The sequence below is a fragment of the Cydia pomonella genome, chromosome 11 (assembly GCF_033807575.1).
Source record: "Cydia pomonella isolate Wapato2018A chromosome 11, ilCydPomo1, whole genome shotgun sequence".
NCBI classification, from domain to species: Eukaryota; Metazoa; Arthropoda; class Insecta; order Lepidoptera; family Tortricidae; genus Cydia; species Cydia pomonella.
Window position 1 is genome coordinate 13948477 of NC_084713.1, and position 27304 is coordinate 13975780.

General features: G+C 35.8%; 3 protein-coding genes across 5 annotated transcripts in view; 2 read left to right on the forward strand and 1 right to left on the reverse strand.

Moving 5' to 3' along the window:
- LOC133522932 (glutamate receptor ionotropic, kainate 2-like) overlaps window positions 1-613 on the forward strand; it is a 116702-nt gene extending 116089 nt beyond the window's left edge. For both annotated transcript variants that reach the window (XM_061858419.1, XM_061858420.1), the window contains one exon: window positions 149-613. In XM_061858419.1, the coding sequence (XP_061714403.1) occupies window positions 149-334 (186 nt within the window). In that variant the 3' untranslated portion in view covers window positions 335-613. The remainder of the gene's footprint in view (window positions 1-148) is intronic.
- Window positions 566-12066, reverse strand: LOC133522936 (glutamate receptor ionotropic, kainate 2-like). 2 transcript variants are annotated; one of them, XM_061858428.1, is made up of 16 exons: window positions 11938-12066; window positions 11462-11596; window positions 10817-10911; window positions 10046-10208; window positions 9227-9441; window positions 8640-8777; window positions 7826-8005; window positions 7202-7399; window positions 6495-6713; window positions 5744-5967; window positions 5443-5580; window positions 4624-4822; window positions 3931-4162; window positions 2336-2460; window positions 1521-1685; window positions 566-1188 (listed from the first exon to the last, which is right to left on the reverse strand). In XM_061858428.1, exons 1-16 carry the CDS (start codon window positions 12029-12031, stop codon window positions 991-993), a joined length of 2718 nt encoding a protein of 905 aa, XP_061714412.1. In that variant the 5' UTR covers window positions 12032-12066; the 3' UTR covers window positions 566-990. The 2 variants fall into 2 exon arrangements, with proteins under 2 accessions (XP_061714412.1, XP_061714413.1); XM_061858429.1 differs by lacking the exon at window positions 5443-5580.
- Window positions 12067-12331: 265 nt separating this feature from the next.
- LOC133522934 (glutamate receptor ionotropic, kainate 2-like) lies at window positions 12332-23639 on the forward strand. Its single transcript, XM_061858421.1, has 16 exons — window positions 12332-12456; window positions 13042-13185; window positions 13706-14041; window positions 14412-14503; window positions 14592-14708; window positions 14895-15074; window positions 15677-15820; window positions 16120-16320; window positions 17078-17341; window positions 18149-18372; window positions 19105-19242; window positions 19655-19853; window positions 20495-20723; window positions 21528-21643; window positions 22339-22497; window positions 23167-23639. Exons 1-16 carry the CDS (start codon window positions 12360-12362, stop codon window positions 23371-23373), a joined length of 2847 nt encoding a protein of 948 aa, XP_061714405.1. The 5' UTR covers window positions 12332-12359; the 3' UTR covers window positions 23374-23639.
- The last annotated feature ends 3665 nt before the right edge of the window (window positions 23640-27304 follow it).

Sequence of the window (27304 nt, forward strand, 5' to 3'; positions counted from 1 at the left end):
ACAGCTACTGGTAATATTGAAATCATAAAAAAAATTATCAAGGGCTAAAATTCAGAGAATAAAATGTCTATAACGTTTGTGTTTGTGGAAAAAATACCACTAACGTTTCCTCTTAAATCCGTTTAAAATATTGTTCTATTTCGTACAGATGACACAGACTGAAGCATTTTGGGCGGAGCTCATCTTTGCGCTCAGTTTCTGGGAGACGGAGAAACCCGTGGCTCACTCCAGGCCGTCTTCATCAGCATCCAGTTCGGACAGTGACAACCGCTCCCGCGCCTCCTCGGTGCTGCGCTCGGCTGCTGACTTGTTCCATTTAGGCGTTTTTAAGTGAACCGATAGAAAAGCAGTTTTGTAATGATTGTCTATCACCTTACATCACGTTTGGTGCATTAATTAAAGATTTCATAATGTTCTAAATTCGCTATTCGGTGCTTTATTTCCATAATCGGGACGTAGCCCCTCGCTTACGTAGAGGGTACCTACGCTACGTAGCAATTATGTAAACAACAACAAACGCAACCGTAAGAAATGCTGCTTTTAGTAATAACCTGCTCCAAATTAGTTGAAAATTTTATTATAATAATTGAATATACTAATTTAAAAAGCTAAATGATGTATTATTATAGTATTACCTTAAATACAAAAATCGACCTTCAATTAAAAAAGGAACAGGTGGGCTGTGCTGTTTTAGAACCCTAGTTGTAGTGGAATAGGTACGTAAAAGGACTTGTACGCATTAACCCTTCTTCTGCAGTTGTTTTTTTCTTCGCCCACGCACATTAGCGGTATCTAACTCATCGGTCCAACGTAGAGCTTCAGCATTGGGGGGTGGAGGGATTAATACACTTAACTCAGGTTACTAAATGACTACGCAAAAATAAGCATGGAGACAGCTCTGGAGCGTGAGCGCTCTCGGTTTGGAGACGTGGATAATGAAAGAGCTGGCGGCAGAACAGCTGACTTGTTCAATTTTAGGGGATCAACGGACTAGTATACTTCATTCAAGTTGATAAACGACTGCGCGAAGCTTAGCACGGATGCAGCTCTGGAACGTGATCGCTCTCGGCTCGGAGACGTGGATTTGATGGAGGGGGCGGCGGAGCGTGGAGGCGCTGCTGGCTTGCTCAGCACGCGGGGGTCGAGGGATACACGCCATTCACTTGCTAATGCTTCTTTGTAGGATATCTGAAAAATCATTTATATTGAGGTGTTTCTTACTATTATATTTTCCGTTTCTGTCCTTCCTTGGGTATATTCAAATTTCATAAATTTTAAGCGTATATTTAGGAATTAGCTATTTGAAATGCAGATTCTGTATTAACTAGAAATAAAATTTTAGTTTTGATAGAATCTTTGTTAAATTAGGCTATTTACTGTCAGCGCAGTTATAAAATAAGAGGAAATGCAAACACTAAAGTGCAAGTTGAAAAAATACTTGCAACATATCTTTTGATACGCCAGAGTATTTACAAGAACCGGGAACAAATGTCAATAAAATAATATTTTATGAATCTTACACCCTCCTTGACGGCGATCTCATGGGAATGCAAGAAGAATCCGATAATCGCAACGATGAAACCTAAAATTCCCCCAACGCCGAGCACCAAGAATATTCCACTCGTATTTTTCATCTGCACGGAACCGCTGTCCTCTTTTTCCTTTTTTCCGCTTGAGTCCTCATTCTATAAGAGATAACGACATGATTTCAAAGTTTTCTACTTCATCAGAAAAATATGTATTATTACAGGTTTATCTGTAGAATCTTTGCGTGACGGATAAATATTATTCCAAGTAGCTACTATAATTTATGTTAAAAGAGAGTAACATTTGGCCTGCGTCTGCAGCAGCTAGATAAGATGAGAGAGATTGAGAGAGATTAAAGTTACAGACGTAGCGTTGCAACAGCGGGAAATGGACAATGTCTTTGTCAATTACCTTTATTAATTGTGTTGCAGTTGTGGCCGAATAGCTGTCGCGATTAGAATGTCCAATAGATTGTTCATGGAGATTGAAAAAAAATCGCTTGTTTCACAACAACATTTCGCAGTAACACTTCGTTAGTTATGCCATCTTTTATCACAAGATATATCATTGAAATAACTTATCTATAGAACACTTCAACATACCCTGCCTAAAAGCGAATATCAGGAACTACCAACAAGGGTCATTATATAAGGTGGTGTCGATTTGTTATAGTATTTATTTTCAGACCAACTTTATGATACTATAACACTTCATTGTCAAATTACATAGATCAAATATTAAATCTGCTTGAGAATTCTATTATAATAATACACAGACACCGAGACAAAAAAAACTAACTATTAATTACCTTGCATTCATCGATATCTGGGCTATCGGGGTCTTTAACCCACCATTTATTTTTTAGGTCTTGAAGCTTTCCTTTTTCCTGAAGGTACAATATTGCGTTGTTTACAGCCATTCTGTGCGGTGAGTCTGAAATGCAGATATTTATAAATAAAATTTACTCCATCTTTGTCTTTTTGTTTATTACAAGTGTTAACAGAGACATGAGTAGATAAAATATGAACTTAAATATACAACGTGTATTTTTAATACAACCGCGTAACCAAAGGGTGGTTACGCGGCATTAATGAACACACTTTCATAAGGCATTAATGAACACACTTTCATAGGTTTTATAAAAAACACACGACTTTTGTTTTTCCATATAAAATAAGTCAGCGAGCAATGTATCACTACTTTGTTTTAACTCAAAACGTCGCATTCAATGATGCGACGTCACAATGATGTACGAAATACATTGCCGCTCGAAAAAAATAAGAAAAAAATTATGCTCTGGCAGTTAAAATTAAATTAAAAAAAACTTTCAGAATCGTTTTATAGCACCTACGTCTTGTTTACATTTGCGGTTATATCAGAAATACACACTCTATAGTTAACAAAAATTTAAGTAACTTTATGTAGATCAGTGGTTCTTAACTTAACCTTTTCAGTTCTGCCACCCCTATGACTAACTAGCCCCTCCCCCAATAAAATTAACAATATTCTTTCTTATAGGTCTAATTTTTGTTATATTTAATTGAGCTTATTACCCCCATAAAATACCAGTTTTACCACTACGGGGGTACCACTGTTGTAGATACTGCTTCATGCACTGCGGAGTTGCCGTAATTACGTTGCAGTCATAACGTATTTTTGTAGGTTTTAAAATTTTAAGGTAGGTATTTATCTATGAGATACTAGTTGCCTGAAATACGAGTAAATATACCTATTTCATGTAACAGCGTAGCATGAACAGGCATGTTCGAAATTGCATGTGCGGAGTTGCGGACAAGTCTGAGTGAAATGAACGCGTGAATGACATTATTTGACAGCTAAGTGATTCCAATATTATTCCAATATCGGTTTAATGGTAGGTGCATGTTCAAATTAGCCTGTTTATTACCCATTTCGTGAAACGGTAACAGTACCCCTAGTGTAAATCTATACGATAGCGAAACGTAGCCACGATAGCTAGCACGATTGGAAGCTCAAAATCCCATACAAAATGAGACTTAACGCAAACGCGTTCATCACGTTTCGCTATCGAATAAATGTACACTAGGGGGTTCACGAAATGATATTACGCCACGAAAAATAAAATAAATAAATAAATATTTGGGGACAATCTTACACAAATCGTCCTAGCCCCAAACTAAGCAAAGCTTGTACAATGGGTGCTAGGCGACGACATACATACGTATTGTGATATATATCACTAACAGATTAAAGGGACGTTTCAATTTTGAAACGTCTCTTTGATCTGTTAGTGATATAACTTTTTCTATAGTCCAGCTAAGGTCGAATGACAAAAAGTTTTTTATCACATCGTAAAGTTATTACGCAATATACATAGAGATTTGACTATATGTCAGGTTATTTACTTAGGTACATTCATCTTACTTTTAGGCATTGCAATTCCGTAATCCTTGGAGTCAAGTTTCCCTCCAACCATCTTCAATCTACAGTCTTGCTGCATAAAGTATTCAATGGTAGTTGATTCCATAAAAAATACAAATTTTCCTTTACTCCGTAAAACGCGCTCCATTCCTTCATCGTTGTTAGCTGTAAACGCTGTAGGATTTGCTGTAGACATCCCTTGATAAAGCTTTTGATAGATTGGATCATTTGAGCTCTAGAAAGAAGGAAAAATACTATAGGCATACTTAAGGTAACAATACTAAAGCTAACCAACTGTCCGGTTAGGATTAAATTTATTTTGTATATATGTTATAGAGTAGTCAAAAGTAACAGACACGTATTTCTTTTTGCTCTTCAAACTCAACCGGACACCACAAGGTATAATTTTATTGTACCAATTTACAAAACTACAAGAATTATTTTTCCTGATTACCCACAATTATTCGGATTAATTTTCTTGAGGTTATTACTAAACACAACTAATGTCACCTCGAGACCACCATCGTCAGTCACCCGGACCCAAAATATCTCAACGACTCGAGTGTCAAATCACTCATGATTTGGCAATTAAATTTATAGCTTGTGAATACTTTGCCATCTGTAATATTTTTTTAAACATGGGATGTTATTTTACCTACACAGGAATAGGATGCAAACACAAGCCATGAGCCTTACCTGGAAGAACTTATGCGTGGAACCATTAAGCATCGCACCATAGCTGACAGCTGTCTGCTCCGAAAGATCCTTCGCATTCTCGATGTTGTTGCTACGACGGTTATTGCTCATGAAAGTTGACATGTTGGCCGTGTACGAAGCCGTTACAATCATAGCGAAGAACCACCATGTGCCTGCTATCCACCGGGAGCCGGCACCCCTACAGCGGTAGATAACTTTATAGCAAATTGCTTGGCCTAGAATTGCAATGAGGCGATCAGCTTTGTACGACGCAAGTTACAGTTGACGTAGCTGTCGTGTGACTCAAAGGGCCACATCATAAGCTATCTCCAGATTAACTGACTATCTAAAGGATACTTCAATATCAAGGAGTGCAATTAACAAATTACTACAGAAACACCTATTACTTCAGAACTATTCAGAATCACAACAGACCTCAAGTATTTAGCCATTCGTGTTCGTACCATTCTCAGAGTCAAACCCTAGGTTCAAAAGCACTGATTTGCCCAACAAGTGCGCTTTCACTACTGAGCACTACATCACATTGATCTTCAACTTTTAAATCTTCTTCAGATGCACGTTATGTTGAATCGTAAGTACTCAGTAGCAATGGCGAGTAGGTATCTTATATTATTTTATTACTTGTGTATAGTATCGTATGATCTTATTCTTATCTTAAAGGCAGGGTGTCGCCAGTGTGCGGAACTGTCCAGCACAAGGATATTGAATACAAGAATGCTTACAGTGCCGAACACTAGTGGAATTCCGCATTGACGTTAACAGGAACAAACAATGGAGTATAGTCGTTGGTATACCCACCTAGGTAATATATCACACCCTTGAGTCATGATTGAACCCATCGTCAGCCACATACAATTGTAAAGGCTCCAAATGTTTTGCAGTTCCTTAGGGTTACGATCACAGGGGTGCGGGTTTACCCAGTCTTCTTGGCTCATTCTTAAATAAAGAAGTTTAATACATTTATAGAGTGTTGTACTTATTGACATGCATAGATATATTTTTTATTATGGATTTTATTTTATTATGAATTAGTTTTTGCAGTATTTGTATACATGCATCACGATTATAAAAGAAAAACAGAACACTTCTTGTTTCTTACCTAGCACAGATAAGCAAAACAAGTGATGTAATAATGTAGACCACAGCGAGATACAGCCAAACATCAGTGGACAGCGGGTTGACGAAAGAGAACATATCTGGGTCAGGCGGAGGATCCACTTTGAACAGCATGCTGATGCCCAAGCTCATGAACGGAATTGAGAAATCTACCACAGCATTTCGCTCCGATGTTATTGTCAAGTCGGAAACTGCAAAATGTGCTTTCTAGGAAAAAATAAAAATGATCGAACAGCGTATTATTGTTGAAATTTGTTAACTTCCGCATATGGCTTTTTTCTTACGGAGAAATTAAATGATAGATCAGTCGCTGTTGTCAAACAGGCATTGCAATAAACTCAAACAAATATTTAAATCTACTGGTACTTATGACATGACAATGTAATGTCGAACATCGATAGGCCGAGATCAATTGGATTCTTAGACATATTACTAACATAGGTACTACATTTGTAATTACATTAAAATCGTGCAAAATCACCCCGGTTAAACGCACCTATATAAAACGTAATTATTCGCTTGCCCTTGTTCCATTTACTCGGGGTCGCCTACCTATACCTCTCTTTTGCCCGTCACTTATTTATTCATATCCGTTATTTTCATATCTTCTCTCACATAGTCCATTCTCTCTTTTCTTACTTTGTATTTCCTCTTCCATTCCGTATTATAAAACATTGCCATTAATAAAATGTATTATTATATATATATATTCTTTTTGAAGTATTTGTACTTACATGTTCCAGTATTTCACCTATTAATCCAGACCATCTTCTGCTGCCCTCTATTGGGCCACCGACCTTAAGGCCAGGATCGTCAACTACGTGGAACCATCCGGGATGTTCTTTTTCTCTGATATGTTTAAAAATTTCATCCATTAGATCGATGACGTAACCTTTAGGTGGATCCCCGTTTTTTGGTACCATATAATACGGGGCTTCTTTCCGAGTTACTACCTAAAATAGATTATAAATACTATACATATTATACGAGAATAATAAACTAGTTAGCTCACCTTTCTTTACTCACGGTCAGGAACACCGTTGTGTTCCTACGCGTTCAAGTGCAGCGTTTGACGCTTGCAGAGTAAGTATAATAGAGTTTGTGGACTTGTACGAGGGTGATTTACATTTATTTCTAGTTGGTCAAGTCCAGAATACCAGATTCGACTTTTATAATAGGTATATTATTTCGTTGAGCCCGAACTCTCTCATCATTACGAATCAAATAAAGCAATCAAACCAGTAGTCCCGAGACGATCAAGCGCGCTTGTTAAGCAAATGTAAATACTTAATGTACACACCTATATTATTGACAAGCCGGTTTCAAGTAACTACGATGGGGATGCATGGAAATACACGTTGACATATGTATTTGACAAGCGCGCTTGATTGTCTCGACTCTTGAGACCATATTACTCATTAACCGTGTATGTAAATCTCACCCTAAAAGTAACATTTGATCTAACATCCTGGACATTGTTTAAGTTTATCTCCTCTATCTTGTCCGTCGTAGAATTCCAGTTTCCGACATACACAAATTGGCTTTCATTGTTCAGTTTGGAATAGTGCAATATAAAATTAACACGTTTTCCTTTATCGTCGAATTCTACATTTCCGGTGAATCCCTGACTTATTGCGGTCTGAAAATAATGATTACTTGAATTACATAAGACTATTAATCAAGAAAAAAGAATAAGTACCTACATTATTTTAATTTAAAGTACCAGTTTAGCAGCAGGAGCTGCCATCAAATTTAAAAGTCTCTATTTAATTTAACATCTCGCTCGTACGTATAAACAGCAAGTAAAACCAATGTCGAATAAAAGCGATAACGCTACGGGTCAAATCTATAGTGATATTGATATGGAAGATACGTCACCATTCGTCAATTTATCGAGACAAAATGGGCCCCTATAGGGAAGTAGATGAGAGGACGGTGATAGGGCGACTGGATGAGAAAGACAACCTATGCTTAATAATTGTGACAGCTTTTATGGGTATAGTTGAAATTCCACCAGTAAGGCACAGTGCATTCTTGATGGTAAACAAATAAAATAAAAACTTACATTAGTTGAGAGTAAAGCGTCCCGTAGATTCGGGCCCATTTCCCATGGCTGAGTCTGTCCATCATAGCACAAAGGCGGAGGTTGTGGTATATTGTATGAGCTATGAGGAATGTTGTCTAACATGTATTTAATAGATTTCTCGAGATGACTGAGTGCATCAGCCGCTAAATAAGTTTCAATCTGAAATAATTGCCGTGTGAATAAATTGTAGATAACAGCTTTTCTTCAAAATTTCTTGGATATACAGAATGTAACAAAATATAGGTTGATAGTGACACTAACTAAGCGCTGGTGGCCTGGCGGTATGAGCGTGCGACCTGCAATCCGGAGGTCGCGGGTTCAAACCTCGGCTTGTACCAATGAGTTTTTCGGAACTTATGTACAACATGATATTTACCAGTCGCTTTTCGGTGAAGGAAAACATCGTGAGGAAACCGGACTAATCCCAATAAGGCCTAGTTTTACCCTCTGGGTTGGAAGGTCAGATGGCAGTCGATTTCGTAAAAACTAGTGCCTACGCCAAATCTTGGGATTAGTTGTCATGCGAACCCCAGGCTCCCATGAGCCGTGGCAATATGCCGGGACAACGCTAGGAAGAAGAGGAGATAGTGACACTAACTTTTATAACACACTATTGTAACATCTGTATTGACATGCACTATCTGACATTAAATTATTACTTACTTACGCTTCAACGCGTAACGGAGCGTGCTTAAACTGTAGAGAGTGACCCCTCCTAGTTATTGGCGTGAAGAGTCTATCGCACGGACCCATTGTAGAAGAATATGTAATACTAATAATGTTACTTCCTTACCTTTTTAGGATTATCGATACGATTATCAGTCCATTTGTCTTTTTGTTCCATTGTTAAATGCCATGTAGTCACATTGCCTTCGATGTTTATTGAAGTCAAGTCAACCGTATATGCATCTAAGGATGTTAGCAGAATATTCTGAAACAGCCAATTCGTTAAAGTTAATAGTTTATCTGAATCCAAAAAGAGTGTTATTCCTAAACGTTTTGAACGGTGTTATTATGCTGGTTGCGGCTGTTTCTTTATATGTATGTCAATATTGACGAAGTGCTCATATTATAGACCTCGAAAGACCAACGGATCAATGTTGAAACCATAAAGTATATTATTTTCAGATATTTTTGATTTTGATAATTTTGCTTACAAGCTTATATTACGATTAGGAAGATTTAGGAAGATTTTGAAACATACTAAATTAGAACAAAATGAGTCCTATTTGGTCTACTGGGTCTTGAGCTACAGTTGCCCAAAGGTGTACGAGTAATACAATAATTTAAGGAATAGACCTTCTCCAAACCCATTTTCAAGCTTTAAACATTATAAAATAGCTCAATGATAATTATGCTCATTAGTAATCAATAACTTACTTGATATGCGGTGTAGTTCACCACTTTTGTTATTTCCTCCAAATACTTTTTAATATTATCCGCTTTGCAGTCTATTATATGGTAACTGAGACGAGCAACTTTAAAAACATGCTTGAAAGTTTCCCTATTGTCGCCCTCAGGATATATTTTCTTGAAGAGTATAGGTTTTTTGTCATTTTCCCAAGTATTAATGACTTCTTGGAGACGAATAAAACCTTAAATTACAAAATGATTATGAAAGTAAGATTTAATTATAATTATATCCTATTTAATCAATCAATTTTAAAAAAATCATATTTAGTTGAGTGTAAAGTACTTACCATGGTGTTTATAAAAAAGTTAGGGTACAATATAAACCAGAAAACATCTGTCGGGCTAAGATGGTCACCTCTTTATCATTTGTCGCCATGCCTGTCACGTTCTAACAAGTATGCAAGTGCGACAGTGACGTGCATAGTGACAAGTGATAAATATAGAACTATGCTGCCACTGCTGTTGATGTTTTCAGATAAAAATTGGTAGTATATATGTTAAGTGGTATAAACTATGGGGAGGTGTCAGAGGGAGGGCGCATGTCCCTTACACATGTTAAACTTTATGCCTTACTGTATCATGCATGCCACATCATGTCACACAAGTTTCAAAACTTTATTAATTAGTTTTTCAAAACACAGAATTACAGTTAATGTCAAATATATGTTTAAACTTTTGCACCTTATTTCTTTGTAATAAGGCGAAAAACCTCGACTGTGCGTAATTTCACTGCATCATAATATTACCTAAAACTATAAATAGTATTCAACCCTTTTGTATACTTACTTCCTTCATCTTCATACATAAATGAGAATCGATCCCAATCCTTCTTTTTGATATAAGTAGCGTAAACTTTCGAAATCACCTCCGGGGGTGGATAATACGAAATTGTAAAACCTTCTTTAGGCGCTGATACTGCTGGCTCCCAATCCAAGGTTAGATGTGGAATCTTAAAATGATCGACATAACTATTTGACCAAAAAACTTAACTATAAAAAATTATTACCTAAGCATTTCATAATTATGAGCATACATGCGAATATAAGTAGATTTTGTATTATTAGTATTGAGCACCCCAGTTTTAAATTAAGGATTTGTGTATTACTTTGGACTCTGATCTCGAGAGGAAAGCTTGAATCATACACTTTGTTTAATTATAAACAGAAGTATGACTAATCTCCACCAAAATCTTCCTTCATAATACAAACATTATTCTAATATCTTACGTATCCTACGATGAACTACCGTTCGCGAGATATAGGATTTTTGATAGGTGTACCAGCGACATCTACCAGTAAATATGGCTACACTTTTAATTAGGCGTTTGGATACCATTTGTAAACTTTGAAATTAACCAATTATGTTTTGCAGTAAATGGTAGTAGGGAAGGTCGTAAGTTCAAACTTCCTTGGCGCTCGATTATCGTAATCTTTTTGATTAGGAATAAAATACAAGAAGAGGATTAAAGATCCATTCCAGTATTTTTATTTTATTTGTTTTATTTTTATTTGTTTACTTTGGACAGTTTGGACGACATCGTTGTCGAATTAAACCTACCTGTAATTTGTTGCTACGTAAACACACGTTGTCACAAATTCCTCTGGTAGGTCTGCCGTCAACTATCGCTGATGATCGAAAGCCTTCATCGCACACTGAAATGAATAAAACGTTAAATTACGTAAATTAGTGATAATCTTCTTAAGGTTCTAAAGTAATATCTAGAATATTGTTACTATAACTTAAATCTTTTTAAATCGAGAGTGAATAGACATCTTTTAGCTAAGCATGCTCCATCCTAGACTGCATCGGCACTTACCATAAGGTGAGATTGTGGTCTATTAGATTAGATTGTGGTTTGTTTCTTTTTCCAATAAAAAAAGAAGAAAAGGTATGGTTCGTTAGTAAATAGTACATAATCTAAGTACCAATAATGTTCTCTATCAGTAAGAAGATGTCAATAATGTTAACACTTCGTTAAAACTTTGTTAGAGTCCGTCTATATCACTCTAGTTAAAGAATCCGATACCATAACGTACTATGCCACAAAATATATATTGTGCATATGGATTTATATGAGTATAAGATTTGTAAGCATTTATGACAAAATACATCGTGCTTAAGTTCAAACCTAACTTATACAGTAACGAACGGACATGGAACATGTTAGTAGTTTGTGGATTAATTATATGAATAAAGTATTACTTTCCAATGACACTGTAAAGCTGTCAGGACTTCTTGAAATCTTCTCTTTGCCAAAGTATGAACGTCTCGAGTCATTTGCAAATTTTCTGAACACTTCCACTGTTTTATCATCTGACAACCTGGTGAACAATCCCCCTGTAAATTGCAAACAAACGATTATTTAGACGTATTAAAAAAAATACAGCATTTAAAAAAATTTAGACACATGTTTTGTCACTTGTTAACTAGTTATCTTTTGACCTTCAATGCTTAGCTTATTTCACAATGGATTTTGCTTGTTATACACACCTACATAATATTCACGTAGATGTTTAAGATCAAACTTCTTTAGCGATCTTCTGATACCTCTGATTTCTTACCTAGCATAAGTTTTTGTTTTGTTTTTAGTTTTACTCTGTTACCTGCGTTAATAAAAATAGAAACCGATAATTTTGAAACACACAAACTAAACTGTTTTAATACATAATACCACTTACATATAGGGAATTGACTCCTTGCCGATGTAATTGCCTTTATTTGGCAAATTTGCAGCACTAGTGCCAGGATAAACAATAATTTATAGCGGTCCATTTTATACGTTTAGGCGTGCAAGCATAGTGAGAGCCACCACACCGTCTGATATATTTTTGGAAAACATTTTAGGTCGCGCAGACGGCGGCGTCGCGTTGTGATTGCCGGCATTTGACGATAGTTCTCCGGAAATAATATGAATAGCTTTACGTCTGAATAAACATTACAGTTTAAGCCGAGATTTTAAAGTCTTTTTGCACTCGTCGACGCGAAAGTATTATGTATGGACAATGTGGAGTGATTACAAAGTGTTGTGATTAATTTAACGTTTGGCCGGTGGTCATTCTTTCATATTGGTTTTCGGTGCGTGAGAGTGACAACAGCAAATATGTGGGCAAGGACGCTACTTTTTTCTATTTTCATGAAAACATGCTTGTGTCAGATACGGCATATTCACATAGAAGAAAAATCACAGTTAAATATAGGTAAACTTTTCTTGTATGAATATTAAGGTTAATACTGAACAGCAGACTAACGAATAATATATTTGTTTCAATTTAATAAATCAATTACATATTCTTTATTCAAATTAAATATAAGGAAAAACAATATAATAAAATGATAAATAACTTATGAATTGATTGATGAGCTAAAAAAAAACACAAATCCCGATATTACGGTTTATTTACTTATTGAAATTTATTGTACCTTAAGCATTAGTATAAAAATTGCCTTTTTAATGGCAAATTACATTTTTCACCAATTATAGGGCCAAATTGATAGGTTTACATTCAATTAATTACAAATCCAATAAAAAAAAATCAAAATACTGGTAGGTTGGGGTAAGTACTTCTACAAACTACACCTAGGTATTAGTCTACATGTTGGCCCAAAAATACGTTGACAATTTTTTTTTATATTTTTCTAACTTACTCGTATTTTACAAAATTTCATTAAAAACAAAACATATTATCATCAAAATATTTGAGCTTACTGGTTGGGCTTAGTCAATTTGGGTAATGATGTTTATAATATTATTATTTTTTTTTACAAAAAACAATGCCCACCAGTGGGGATCTTCGAACCGGGTTCCGGAGTGGAGATGGGTGCCTTCAATGAAAGTATGAACAGTGCCGTAGGTGATGGCAACCGGCGGTTGGAGCCGATCGTCATCAAGCCCACCGCGTCTGACAGCTACTCCGTATTAACTGACCGTAAGGCTTAACTACTTATACGATTACCACGAGTTTGATGCCAATTCGAACGTACACTTAACATCTGAACGATATATGAATAATTTCAGTTGGTTATCATTCGCGCGTGCGTCTCATTTGAGTGTACGGACAAGTCCAAGCGAAATGAACGCCCGAATGATAACTAACGTCATTTGGGTCATTCTACTCTCATTCGCCTGGAATCTTATTCCCCTGGATATACCTAATGGAAAATTCTCAAGAGATTCCGCTTAGCTGTTTTGGTTGTTGACGGAACTTGACACGAGTTACACAGTCACCAAAAATGAGATGCTAATGAAGCGGAATTTCCTGGGAATTTGCGAATAGGTATAGCCAGGGGAATGAGATTTTTGTAAACTGACCCATTCAGATATCGTTTGAATCGGCCTGTTTGGCATGCCTGTAGTGGCTAGTTTCAATGTAAACTCACTATCCTCTACAATTTTTTTCATGTTGCCTGTCAAAGGACATTCATATTATAGTCATACTATTATTGCAGTGTGTACAGATGATTCAATAAGAACTATAGCCGTGCTTGGACCACACAATTTGATATCAGACAGGGGTATGCTCAACCATTGTTCTAAATTGAATATTCCATACCTGCAAGCTACATGGCAGCCTTTTGACCCCGACTCAGAGGAAGAAGAAGATATAGAAAATTCCAATGACAATGAAGAAGACGAGAATGACGAAGATGAAGAAGAGGAATATAAATTTAAAAATATTGCTATCAATTTTTTTCCCGACACAAATGAAGTGGCGAATGCGTACGCGGATGTATTAAAATTCTATAACTGGGAAAGTTTTATAGTTCTCTATGAAGATGATTATGGTATGTTTAAAGTAAACATAAGTAATATTTGTATATTTAAATATATTTAGAGCTATTTTATAATATTTTGAAGCGTCACGTCTTAGGCAATTCTAAAATCGGTTAGTAGTTGAGAATAAAAATTCGATTGGATGATTCGAAAGACTAGCCCGACTCGAATTTTAAGATACATCAAATATTACAATTTTGAAGAAACGTCGCTTTTGACACTGATATATCCGATCCATATCATATCTAGACCTAATATTTGACGTTACATCGTAAAGTTCGAATTGGGCCGTAAGATTGCTATAACTGTGAAGCATTTTTTAAAGTGTTTCTCGTCTATTACATCTAGGTATATGGTGCTACAAGTACATTAATTTTTCAGGATTATTAAGAGTTCAGAAAATCATATCTAACTATTCAACAAATTTTTATGTGATATTTCGAAAATTGGACCCGGACACAGAAAATTATGAGGTACCTGTTTTTGGTTATTAGAAACTTGCCCATTGATTTTATTAATGTTCTATAAGAATTAACTATGAGAAACTCATTTTTTTTTCAGATATTTAAAGAATTGAGTAAGATGCAAGAAAGTCGTATCATATTAGATTGTCATGTGGACAATATCTTAAAGTATATAGATGTTGCTGCCAAACTCAATATGCTCAACTCCTATCAGGTATTTACTCGTACTTTCTAATTTACACAATACACAGTATGTTGCTACCTACAATTATATAGCCTACATAATGTTACTTTAACGTGGGATAAGCCCAAGGCATTTGCTAATGATTTTATTAGAATAAACTAGAAGGATCACAAATCGGCCTGATGATTAATAAGTACGTCCTTTAAAAAATTTCAGCATTACACATTAACAGCTATGGATACATCCCGGGTAGCGGATCAGTTGACCACATACGCTTCGAATTTTACTTGGCTTAGTCTTGCAGAGTACGAGAAACTTAGCAGTGCACAAGGCAGCCTGAATTCAAGAGTTAGTCGCTGGAATAATGGTATCTCACTACCCGTTGTCAAATTTCCGGTATGTTATGATCATTGTTTAAGCTTGTACATATGTTAGTCAATTGGTAAATAAAATTGTGAAAGATTTTTGGTCGACATAAAAAGTACGCTAAACAAACAATGAATACACTCGGTCAGATAGCAAAAGGCCGGACGGCTTGAGAACTGAGGACCTACCGCGAACCACGTTCGACGTGTTGCCTCTCTGTCGCACTTGTGAATTCGTACGTAAGTGTGACAGGGAGGCAACACATCGAACGTGGTTCGCGGTAGGCCCTGGTGCCGCGGGAGAGGGGTAAGTGCCGTTTGTAAGACGCTACGTCGCGCGCCTTGGCCTCACCGTATGGTCAGCAGGAGGGAGGGATTGTCCAATTGCTCTTGGGGAGCTGGGTCGTCGTCTGCGGGAGGCATCGACCCCAATTAAGTATAAATTAGGTTTAGTCTTATTTATATTTAGTTTCAGTCGGATTTACTTTTTAGGTAAGTATTTTACAAATCGGTAGTTAGTATGCATGTAAATAAATAGAGTTACATACTACGAAAATATTGTCTATAGGTTACAAACACGTTGTACCTATTAAGGAAATATGAGAGTTTGTTAAAAATAAAGTCATTTTCCAGATTGATGCCTTATTAATGGATGACGTTGCAAGGCACGTGTTGGAGGCGGCGGAAAAATCAAATATTCCACCTGATTCCCAAGGAAAACTGTGCAGCAGTGGACGATGGAAATACGGAGCTAAGTTACAAGAACATATACTGAACGTATGTTTTATTTTATTCCGCTGCAATTTAATGACTCCCATTCTTCTCATTCCTTTATTCCATTCCTTTCTTTGATGTAAAGTGGCGATGAACCAAGATAATTTGGTTTCAAGTTCCGATTGAGACATAGAATGGCCGACTTTGCTGATAGGAAGGGACAAGAATCTAGCCTGGAAAAAACTTAATATCATGAAATACCTTGACATATATGTATTTGTATTATTTGACATATTTGTATTATTCGAAAGAGAACAAATATGCTTTAATAAGGCTTTTGATTTTTGATAATAACTTTACAGACAACAACTACAGGAGTTACTGGAATAATATCATTTGATCCCATGACAGGCCGTAGAAAAGATTACACATTATATTTAAATGAGATACACCAATCACATTTGCATACCATTGCCACGTGGAAGTCTGAGCAACAGGAGTTTGTAAGCGACGAAAAGGCTATTGAGATACTAAGTAATCAGTCAAATACTCATCATTTCAAAGTAAGTGTTATAATAGAAAATTAATACAATTAAAGTAGTTTATCGGAAGTTAAAGGTAAAGTTGGGATGTCAACTGCAGCTCAATTACTGTGCGTTGGCGTAGTTGGCACCCTTGTATCTGTTAATTTCTTTAACGAAATGAGTGATGTTCACCGCTGCATCACTGCCGTGATTATGATGTTTATTCTATCACTCATTTTATCAAGGATATTGTCTGAAACAGCTGCGGCAACAAGGACGCCGCAACAGTAATGCAGCTGTGCAGTGGTTGGTTGACATTCGATCATCACCCTAGCTAAGAGATAGTGGATTAACGTTTTTCAATACAAGCATAATCCCCATTTTCATCCCTGGGTATTGACATTATAGAAAATATTTTTACATAATCTAATGTAGGATATTAAATGAAGAGGCATAGCTATAGTTAATAAACATCTTATTTTATAAAAATATTTTCCATTATGTATCCGGAGAGAAAAATGGGGACTACGTGTGTGGAGAAATGGTCATCCTCTTTCCTCTTAAGAGTAAATCACCGTGGTCAAGACATTTGATACACATGTAAGAAATCTGAATGAAGAGAAAAACTCAATAAAGGGCTCTGTTCCGATTACCTACCTCGGACAGGATATATATATCTTATGCTCTTGTTATGTTGTATTTTTTAAGATCTCCAAATTGGAGGAAGAGTTCTTAAGTATCAATAGTATACATTAATAATTCTAAAAGAAAATTCCTTTTAATTTCTGCCTAACAGGTTATGTCACGACCTGCTGAACCATATATCGCAAAAAAGAAATGCTACATCAACCATCTACCGGGTCCCGACTGCAAAGAAGATGACGATGGACTTGAGTATGAAGGGTTCTCTGTAGATTTGGTCACACATATATTTAAAGTGCTTAAAGATGAGAATCCTGGGTATACGTTTGAATTCGTGTATGACCCGAATATCACTTACGGAAAATATGATACCGTTCAAAAGAAATGGGATGGACTGATTGGAAAATTATTAGATAAAGTAAGTTTGTTTTATGGATATTTACTCATTTTGGTGGACAATTTATTTTAATTCATAGTATTGGTTATTAACCATAGTTTTATTGAAGTCACAAAAATAAGTATCAAAGCGGCCCCAAAAATAGTTTTTGAACTATTCAATTTTCTTCAATACGGGTTCACCAAATTTGTTAAGGTTCACCCAAATTACAAGACAATCCGTTCCTATTAAATGAATGCAAAGATTATTGCATATCGAGGGGTGGGTGGTCAAAACCGATAACTCGAGCAAAAGCATTTTTGAAATAGGAACTATATGTAACATACGTGGAGTTCTAATTTGAATGAAAAAATAGTATATTGATTTATCGGGTTTGACCTCCCAGCCAGCTGCAGTTTGAGGATATATGCAATGCACCGTTCAGTATTGACTTATATATGCAATATGTGCATCAAATTTCTATAACAAAGTACCTACTGTATGTTATTTTATATATTTTTTATTGTATATTAATTTAAATTATATTTTATTTAATGTATATTATTAGATGTAATGTTTTGAATAGATGTGTCCCGCCGAGTTTCTTGCCGCTCCCATATTGAGATACCCTCCTTCAATTTAGAAGGGATTTAAATGATCTCGGGTCAGAGGTGTAGGGTTAGAGCTGGTGTAGCTTTATTTGAAGTTCATAAGCGCATTGTAACATGCCTACTTGGAAAATAACCTATCTTTATCTTTATCTATGACCACTAGTCGAAAAAACATGACCTTTTTGTTAGATATACCTAGACTTAAATCGCTATCTAAAACATTAACAACTCTTTTTAGCAAGCCGATCTGGTCGTATGTGACTTGACAATGACCGAAGCCCGGAAGAAGCTAGTCGACTTCTCGGTACCAATTATGACTGTGGGTATCAGTATTCTCTTCACCAAGGATAATAAGGTCCCGATCGACACGCTGTCATTCCTCAAACCTTATTCTGTAGAGATGTGGATCTACACTGGAACAGCATATTGTATTGTGTCTATAGTACTCTTTGTTTGCTCAAGGTAATTTCCATTTCAATTTCAATATCTTTGATGTCAAAACAACACATATCAAAAATCATAATAAAAATAAAGAGAAAATTCATAATATACAGCCACCACTAAAATAAACACTCAAAACCAGATAAAAAATACATATCTCAAAAAAAAAAACAATCAATAAACACAAATTTCACGGCTCAGCTGTTATAGATTTTAATGCCAACCACCGCCAAGGAGTTGGACGATTTCGCAAGCCTGACAAAGACGGATTTAATATCACGATCAGTTTTCCTTTATTCAGGTTCATTACTGGTATAAATAATATTTAAACAGCGTTTTTTTGTTGTGAAGGTATCTTACCGTCATTCTCGATAGATCCAACCAGTAGATCCAAGATGGATCTAGTGAGAATTTTTTTATTCGTTAGATCCACCACAGCATAGGTATTTTGTAATGCTTATGATCTTAGATATCCTTTTACCTCCTTGAACGAAAATCGATACCGATGCTTATTAGTCTATATTAAATCAAAGATATTACGCAATATTCTTCCATTGTGTTAAGAATGTGGTAAAATAATAACACTAAATTGTCCGATTATAACGCACAAAGTATGGATTATTTACAAAATTATAATATTTGGATTATGCGACGAACATTGATCATCTATCATGCATCTATCAAATAATTTTATTTAGCGTTGGTCATATAAGTAGAAAAGTAAGTGGTAATTTATTACACAATATATTCCAGAATATCTCCTGCTGATTGGGAAAATCCGCAACCGTGCGAAAAGGAGCCAGAAGAGCTGGAAAATATCTGGAACTTCAAAAATAGCACCTGGCTAACAATGGGGTCTATTATGACTCAAGGATGTGACATTTTACCTAAGTATAGACTTTATGTATCTATATAATATCTTTATGTATCTCCTAACGACCGAAGACCTTTAAAAAGATCTTGAGTAGGTACACAAGTCAGTTTCGCTATCGTTTAAATATACCTAGCTCAATTTAAACGTACACAATTGCTTATAGTCTGTAGGCGTAATTGCAAAACATTTTTGGCTTTGCGTATCATGTTACTTTATTTGCCCAAATTAAAAACATATGTATTTTTCCCAAATATGTTCTGAGCGGGTGCTATATAAAACTGTTAAAAGGACTTTCGAAGGCTTCAGTCCCATATAAGGCCAATGAAACTTGGGCGCTAAGAGGATATTATAATTGTAAGATCGGTTGTAAAATTCAATATTATTTTAACTTTTTATTTGCCTCGAGTACATAAAACCAATGTCTTTCAGGGCTTTCGGCTCCCGTTGGGTATGTGCCATGTGGTGGTTTTTCGCCATGATTGTCTGTCAAACTTATATTGCCCAGTTAGCCGCTTCGCTGACGTCTGCTATGGAAAATGCACCCATTGAGGGAATCGAAGACCTAGCCAAGCAGACCAAGGTTCTATACGGAGCCTTTGAGGCAGGCTCCACTATAGAGTTCTTTAAGGTATGAATATTAGCGATAGACGGACACGAGTCTTTTTCTATTAATGGTATTGTCTATTCTTAATAATCCATGAACTGTCTAACTACCTAATTGAATGGGTGAAATTCCATGCTAACAAACTATTAAATATGCCGTTTTGAAAAAATACATGGATCCCAATGTAATACTGGCATGTGTGCTCCAATTTCCAATATTTTATAGCCATTTTTGGTGAAAATGATGCGATATAGAAGAGATTATGTATTTTAAATACAAGCCTTGTTTGCGAACAATATTTGATATGGATACACTATTATCGACTGACAAGCATCTGTGACTTTCTTTTTTCTTATAACATTAAAAAACCTTTTTTCTTGAGATATTAAAATTACTTTAAACGAGTAACTCACGTATTATTAAGTTGGATAAACTATCGACATGTTTCGATCTCATTTTTGAGGATCTTCGTCTAGAGCACCGAACCGACTGCACCATCTTTACTGAGCGAGCGCGCAACGTGTCTCAAAAATTGGAGTGCAACGTGTCGAGCGTTTATTCGACTAAATATAATACTTAAGTATCACGTTTAGAATAATTGTAATATGTCCGAGTCTCACCGGACTCTTATAGATGGAAATATTTAGACTTATTAATATTTACAGAACTCGAAAGATAAGATGTACCGCAAGATTTATGAGAATATGATAGCAACACCAGGCGTACTAGTAGAGAGTAACGAGGTCGGAGAAAAACGTGTAATAGCAAGCAAAAATAAATTCGCTTTCTTCATGGAGTCTGCCAGCATTGAGTACAAGATGAAACGGAATTGCTTGCTTAAGAAAGTTGGCGGTGAACTGGACTCTAAGGATTATGGAATTGGAATGCCTGCAAGTAAGTAATAATATATATGAGTAACCATAGCGAAGCGATTATTAGAGTTAAAGTAAATTCTTATTTGAAGCTACATAGTTAATTGTTCTTGAAATTACAACTATTCAATATAAAGATTTCAGCCCATCGTGTATTCATTCCACAAAAATATATAGAGCGTAGCTATTGTATCGATTCTTATTTTATATTTATCTAGTAAAGTAAAATGTGACAACGCAATAAACGTAGAATGAGGTTGTTAAGGATCCGTGGTTTTGAGGCTAGGAGGTCAGAAGCTTTATAATCTTAATATTTTCTATTACTATGTAGCGACAAGTTTATCACACATTATAAATCATTGATTTTAAACACCTAATGTTTAAGATCGTATATGTAGTTATGCGCACGTAGTTCTCAGCGTGATACTAAATACTCTCAAAGGGCAGAGGCACGCACCAAATCAGCGCGAATCGTTCTCAGGTCGGTACTTAATCGCTTAGGGTGGTTTGAGACTAGCGTTTTATACGTACGTGTACCGGCGTGTGTATAGACGTAATGTAGGGAAATGTAAGGCGCGTGTAACGACCGAATGCGTGCAGAAAAATACGCTAGTCTGTAACCGCCCTTGCTGTAGCCAGAGGCAGAGCAGCGATCAGCGCTGACCGCTACGCGGCACTGACGCGTACGGCAGCGTATGCGTTAGCACTGAACAATTGAACATCATACATATTGTTAGCACCGACGGCGGCTTGACTTAACTTTATTAGAAAACACCCAAGTCACAATGCATGTATTTTTTAAATTGTGGCATTTGTTTATTTTCAGATTCGCCGCATAGATCAAAAATCAATAGAGCTATATTAAAACTTAAGGAAAATAATAAATTGAATGATATCAAAGACAAATGGTGGAACCGAGAATTTGGCGCTATACCATGTGAAGTAAGTTTCAAAATATAACGAGCAATGAAATATGTACCTTTTAAATTCTAATAAGCGTAGTGGTAAATAACTTTGTAGAAGTAATTCGACAGCTAAATTAAATGACGGATATGAACTGAATGATGAATATGTCTTGTGGTAACTGGATTGTTTAGGCAATTAGGTGTTAATGTACCTAATTGCCTAAACAATGGATTACTGTACTTAATTATACCAATAACAAAACCCACATAACTCGTGGCAAAACTACTCGTTAATGGTCCCAAAATACAGGCTCAGCCTAGTTTGAGACACACAGGACAGCATTTGTGCAACTTTTACCATGTATTCTGTTAAGGTAATAAATTATTATTATTCTTATTTCTCCTTAATAGTTATGTCTATTAGGTCTAGTAATAGGTGCATTATTGTTGGGCCATTTGTACTTTATTATAATATTTTAGATAAAATTAAATATTTGGGGACAATCTTACTCAGATTGACCTAGCCCCAAACTAAGCAAAGCTTGTACTTTGGCTACTAGGCAACGATATACATACGTATATAGATAAATACATACATAGAAAATACCCATGACTAAGGAACAGATATCTGTGTTCATCACAAAAATAAAATATGCCCTTACCGGGATTCGGCTTCATTAAGCCAGACCGTCGTCATTTTGCGATAAAGTATTGATATGTAATATATTTCAGGACACAGTAGATGTTAACGACGTGGAAGGTGACTTGGAGCTTGAGAATTTGGCCGGTGCTTTTTATGTGCTGATCGGCGGACTTTTTATTGCGCTCATTATTACCGCCGCCGAGTTCATGAACGAAGTCCAGAACATAGTGGTTGCTCGTCGTCGTGAAGTAAGAAACTAAAATCGTTAAAAAGTGTCCTTGCTTAAAAATGAAAGTTATTTGCTGTGTACAAAAGTTAGGTATAGTATTCGTATAGAAGTATAGTACGAGTATGTCTGTTTTTGAAACTTACAACAGGATTTAAATGAATTGCAAGAAAATATTTGTGGATATATCAGCGGCTAATCGTAAGATCAGGCAGATCGTGAAATTTCTAGGCATATCGTGAAACATGAATTTTTTTATCTCGTACCATCAGGCAGATCGTGAAATTCCTAGGCATATCGTGAAACGTGAACATTTTTATCACGTACCTTGAGTCGACAGTATGGACAGTTTGCTTTTCGGGTATCCGAAGCAACCTATCCTACCTATCTATTGGTTTAATGTGACTACCATCAAAACATTATACAGGGACATTACGATCTGCAGGATCTTACAATCGGCCGTCGACAGATATAATAAGTATACAACTTGCTAGAAAATAACGGCTACAATGACAAACCCTCCCGAGGGCGACAGAACACGTGCACGCTCGACGGTAACGCCGACCGCCATACATTAGATGGCGTGGCGGTCGGCGACAACGTCGAGCGTCTGTTTCGTGGCAGAAGCGTGGAAAGCGCGACTATCTTAGACCCGTTGGATATTGTGACAATTATAACGATATATTTACAGGTGACCCACAAGGAAGCATTTATAGCGGAGTTGAAGGCTTCCCTGAACTTCTTCCAGCTCCAAAAGCCGGTTATGTGCAGTCGCGCCCCTTCCATCGCTTCACGCGGATCTTCCCAGAGATCGCTGAAGTCACAAAAATCGAACAGGTCGAATGTGCGGGAGCAGTTTCTTAGCAGCTTTCTTGAATTTGAAAAGGGACAGCACTGATAATTATAAATGAATATCCTGAAGCCACGATTTATGTTAGGAGGTACTATAATTTAAGTTCCGTAAAGTCAGGTTGGTTCTATGCTACAACTTTAGTTCAATAATTTTAACGTTGATTATTGACGAGTCAATTAGAACTAAGTATACTAGTTGAAAATTTCGTGCTAGGATGTAATTACGGTGCATTTTATATCACATACCCACTCTACAGCAGAAATATGTATACATATTTTACAAAAACTTAAATTTGGACTATCACAGAAAAAAAAAAAAGTTCTCCAGCCAAGTAAATACTCTTGTGTCAAGACATTTTGTGTTTCCTATATAAGATAAAACCAAGAATTAATCGCTCTTGCGTAAAAACTTAAGTCTCAAAGCAACATTTTGGTGCTTCTTCTTTGAAATAGCTTTGGCTCTTGACTGTAGGTTGAAAACATCAAACCAAGAATTTATCGCTCTTGTCTAAAAACTTAAAGTCTCAAAGGAAAATTTTGGTGCTTCTTCTTTGAAATAGCTTTGGCTCTTGACTGTAGGTTGAAAACATCAAACCAAGAATTTATCGCTCTTGTCTAAAAACTTAAAGTCTCAAAGGAAAATTTTGGTGCTTCTTCTTTGAAATAGCTTTGGCTCTTGACTGTAGGTTGAAAACATCAAACCAAGAATTAATGGCTCTTGTATAAAAACTTAAAAGTTTCAAACCAAAGTTTTGGTGCTTCTTTTTTAAAAAAGCTTTAGCTCTTGACTGTAAATTGAAAACATCAAACCAAGAATTAATCGCTCTTGCCTAAAAACTTAAAAGTCTCAAAGGAAAAATTTGGTGGTTCTTCTTTGGAATTTGGTAATAATTTTGGTTTGAGGTAGAGTTACTCAAGATAAAACCGTTTTTTAAGAGCGTGCTATATCTCTTTCTAAGACTTTTTTTTCTTGCGGCAAATAATTAATATCTTAACTCAAATCACTACCATTCGCTTTAAAAATGTGTAAAGATAAAACTAAATAATTTTTATTCTCCTTTTAAAAATTATGTTGTTTTTAACTCAAGACATATTTATTGGACAAAGCAATTTATTATTTTATTTAAGCAACCGTGCGCAAGAGAGTTTTGCGTTTTGAATTAAGATATATTTTTTATCTGTGTAGTTGTGTGACTGTCAGTGTCAGTTTGTATAATATAATTTTAGCACGTTCTTACATAAATGGTACAGTAACAACAACAAACATTTAATCATTTTATTCTTATAAGACACGGTACATTGGTGTTACATCAAAATAGTACTGCCAAACTGCGAAGCAGTTTGATGGCAGTTAGTTTCGCTCCTGATATCCATTTGTGGCAGTTGAATATAACCATGCTGTGTATTATTTTAACAAGAAGCTTGTTAGAAATTATTACGCCATTAGCTTTTAGCAATGTCTTAAATTAAAAATTAAAGTAGTTTAAACATTTCATGTTGTTTAGTATTAACCTTGAACCGTATTTACCTATAATATCGGTCTATTACCGCCTGATGATAGATTTCACTAAATATATTAAATAAAGGACAATGGGCACTTTTGTATGGGGAGTGTCCCATGGATGTATACTGTTGAGACATATGTCGTTTTAAAGCTCTTAATCGTAGTATTATTTTATTGTATGGCACCAACCTTGGACCACTTGCAGGGACCGAGCTATATAAAAAAAGAAGTTGCGCATATAAGCAGTTATATTTCCTTATACGCGGGATATAAAAAGTTTTAGCGTATTTTATTCGAAAGAATATAAAAAATGCTTTATGTTTTTTGTATCAACACCAATGATAAAGTATTTAAAGGGACACAATGAACAGTTTTAAAAAATCGTCATTCTAAAAATTACTTAATACACAGCGAAATAAGAGTGTATACAAATGCCATGTATATCATGTGAAAAGTATTTTTATAAGCTATTTTTCGTATAATATAACTGGGGTCAAATCGTTGCAGGGACCAAAATAAAACCATTTAATGAGTTAATTAATTGTAGTTAATTACGCCTTAACTTTTCTACTCAACGCCAGATGTCGCTCTAAAGCAAAATTCTACTTGACGTAAAACATTTATACATTGCGGTAATCTCGTCAGTCTTACTCCATCATTTTAAAAAGTATAGACTAGTTTATGGATTTCTAAAGTTATGTCAAGATGACTCTGAATGTAATATTGTCAACAATAATTGTCAAAACACGCAATTTAAAATATTCAACATTGTAATTACAAAATAGTATATTTCTAATACGCTATAATTTTCTCCAATCGAAAGGCACTCCATTCCATTGATCTCAGAGAGTATGCTCCTTGATGATCTTCACTATTCATGGGGTAGGTAAGATCAAAGTATTATTTTTTCTCGTATAGCTGCTATATAGCGTTCGACTCCATGGAAAATAAAGGCTCCAAATTATATAAAAAATGTAGCATATATACAAAGTGCAATTTAGATAGTATTCCAGAAAAAAATGCGCCTATGTAAATGCTGAAAAGTTTCCTATCGTACGCGACCTTAGAAGTTTGGATTGTCCTACCTAATCATTTTACATTTTATTGTTTTCAGAACAAGAATTATTTTACTTCCCACTGTCTATGTAAGGGGACTTAGAGCGGATTCATACTTTACTATACGTGTCGTGTCGAATGATAGTCCCTATGTCAGTTTCTCCAATTCTATTTTGCGTAGGATAAGTTAAAAAAATAATTAAAAATATGTGTTACCGTATTTTTATTCGTGAAATGTTACCTATATTTCTAAGTTAATGATTGTACTATACTTCCAAAAATATGTCTGACAAACATTTTATATGAAAGCCATTTTTCCATGTAAATTTTTTTTTTTTTTATACTACGTCGGTGGCAAACAAGCATACGGCCCGCCTGATGGTAAGCAGTATCCGTAGCCTACGTACGCCTGCAACTCCAGAGGAGTTACATGCGCGTTGCCGACCCTAAACCCGCCCCCCCTCATTGAGCCTATAAAACTAAAAATGAACTGTTATAGGGACCATCTTTTGAATTTATGATAATTTATTCATATTTTAATGTACTCGGGTAATATTGCAGGCATTATATCAGCACCAAATAAATGCTGTGAACCAGATATATATTAAGTGGCGAATAACGTTTCCAAATCGCATTTTCTTTTGACATATTTTTCTTTTTTTTTGCTCTTTTTTTCACGACCGGTTTGGCCTAGTAAGTCGATGATCCTGGGTTTGAATCCCGGTAAGGGCATTTATTTGTGTGATGAGCACAGATATTTGTTCCTGAGTCATGGATGTTTTCTATGTATTTAAGTATTTGTATATTATATATTATTATGTCGTTGTATGAGTACCCACAAAACAAGCCTTCTCGGCTTGCCGTGGGACTCAGTTAATTTGTGTAAGAATGTCCCTATAATATTTATTTATTGTTATTATTATTGTATGTCCGGTAACAGAACTCCCCAGGAGCACTCGGGTGTGTAAGGTCGCTACTCCCCAACTTATTATAATTGTTATTACTTTCAGCATTTTTAAGTTGTTCATCGGACACTGAGGCCATTGAAGTTTCAAGCTGGCGGCATCAAAATGGAGTACGTAGGTACTGTTTCAAATAAATGGGTGGTAAGTAAGTACATTTGGTGAAGTGGAACTGCTGATGTTGATCAGAAACCGAACTCTTCCACGCGCGTGATTTGTCTTCTTTGTTAAGTTTGTAGCGAGTAAGTTTCAAGTACCAAGGTTTTTAGGAACCTTTGTGTCAAGGTAAAGGTCTGACGATGGGTTCCATGAGGAAGCGAGGGAACACCTCAAATCTTATAGGCATATAGTCATTTTGGATTTTCATCAATACCTTAAGCTTTTTCATTCCCACTAGTGGCATTTAATGAAGTGGAACTACTGATGTTGACCAAAACGGAACTCTTGAACGCGCG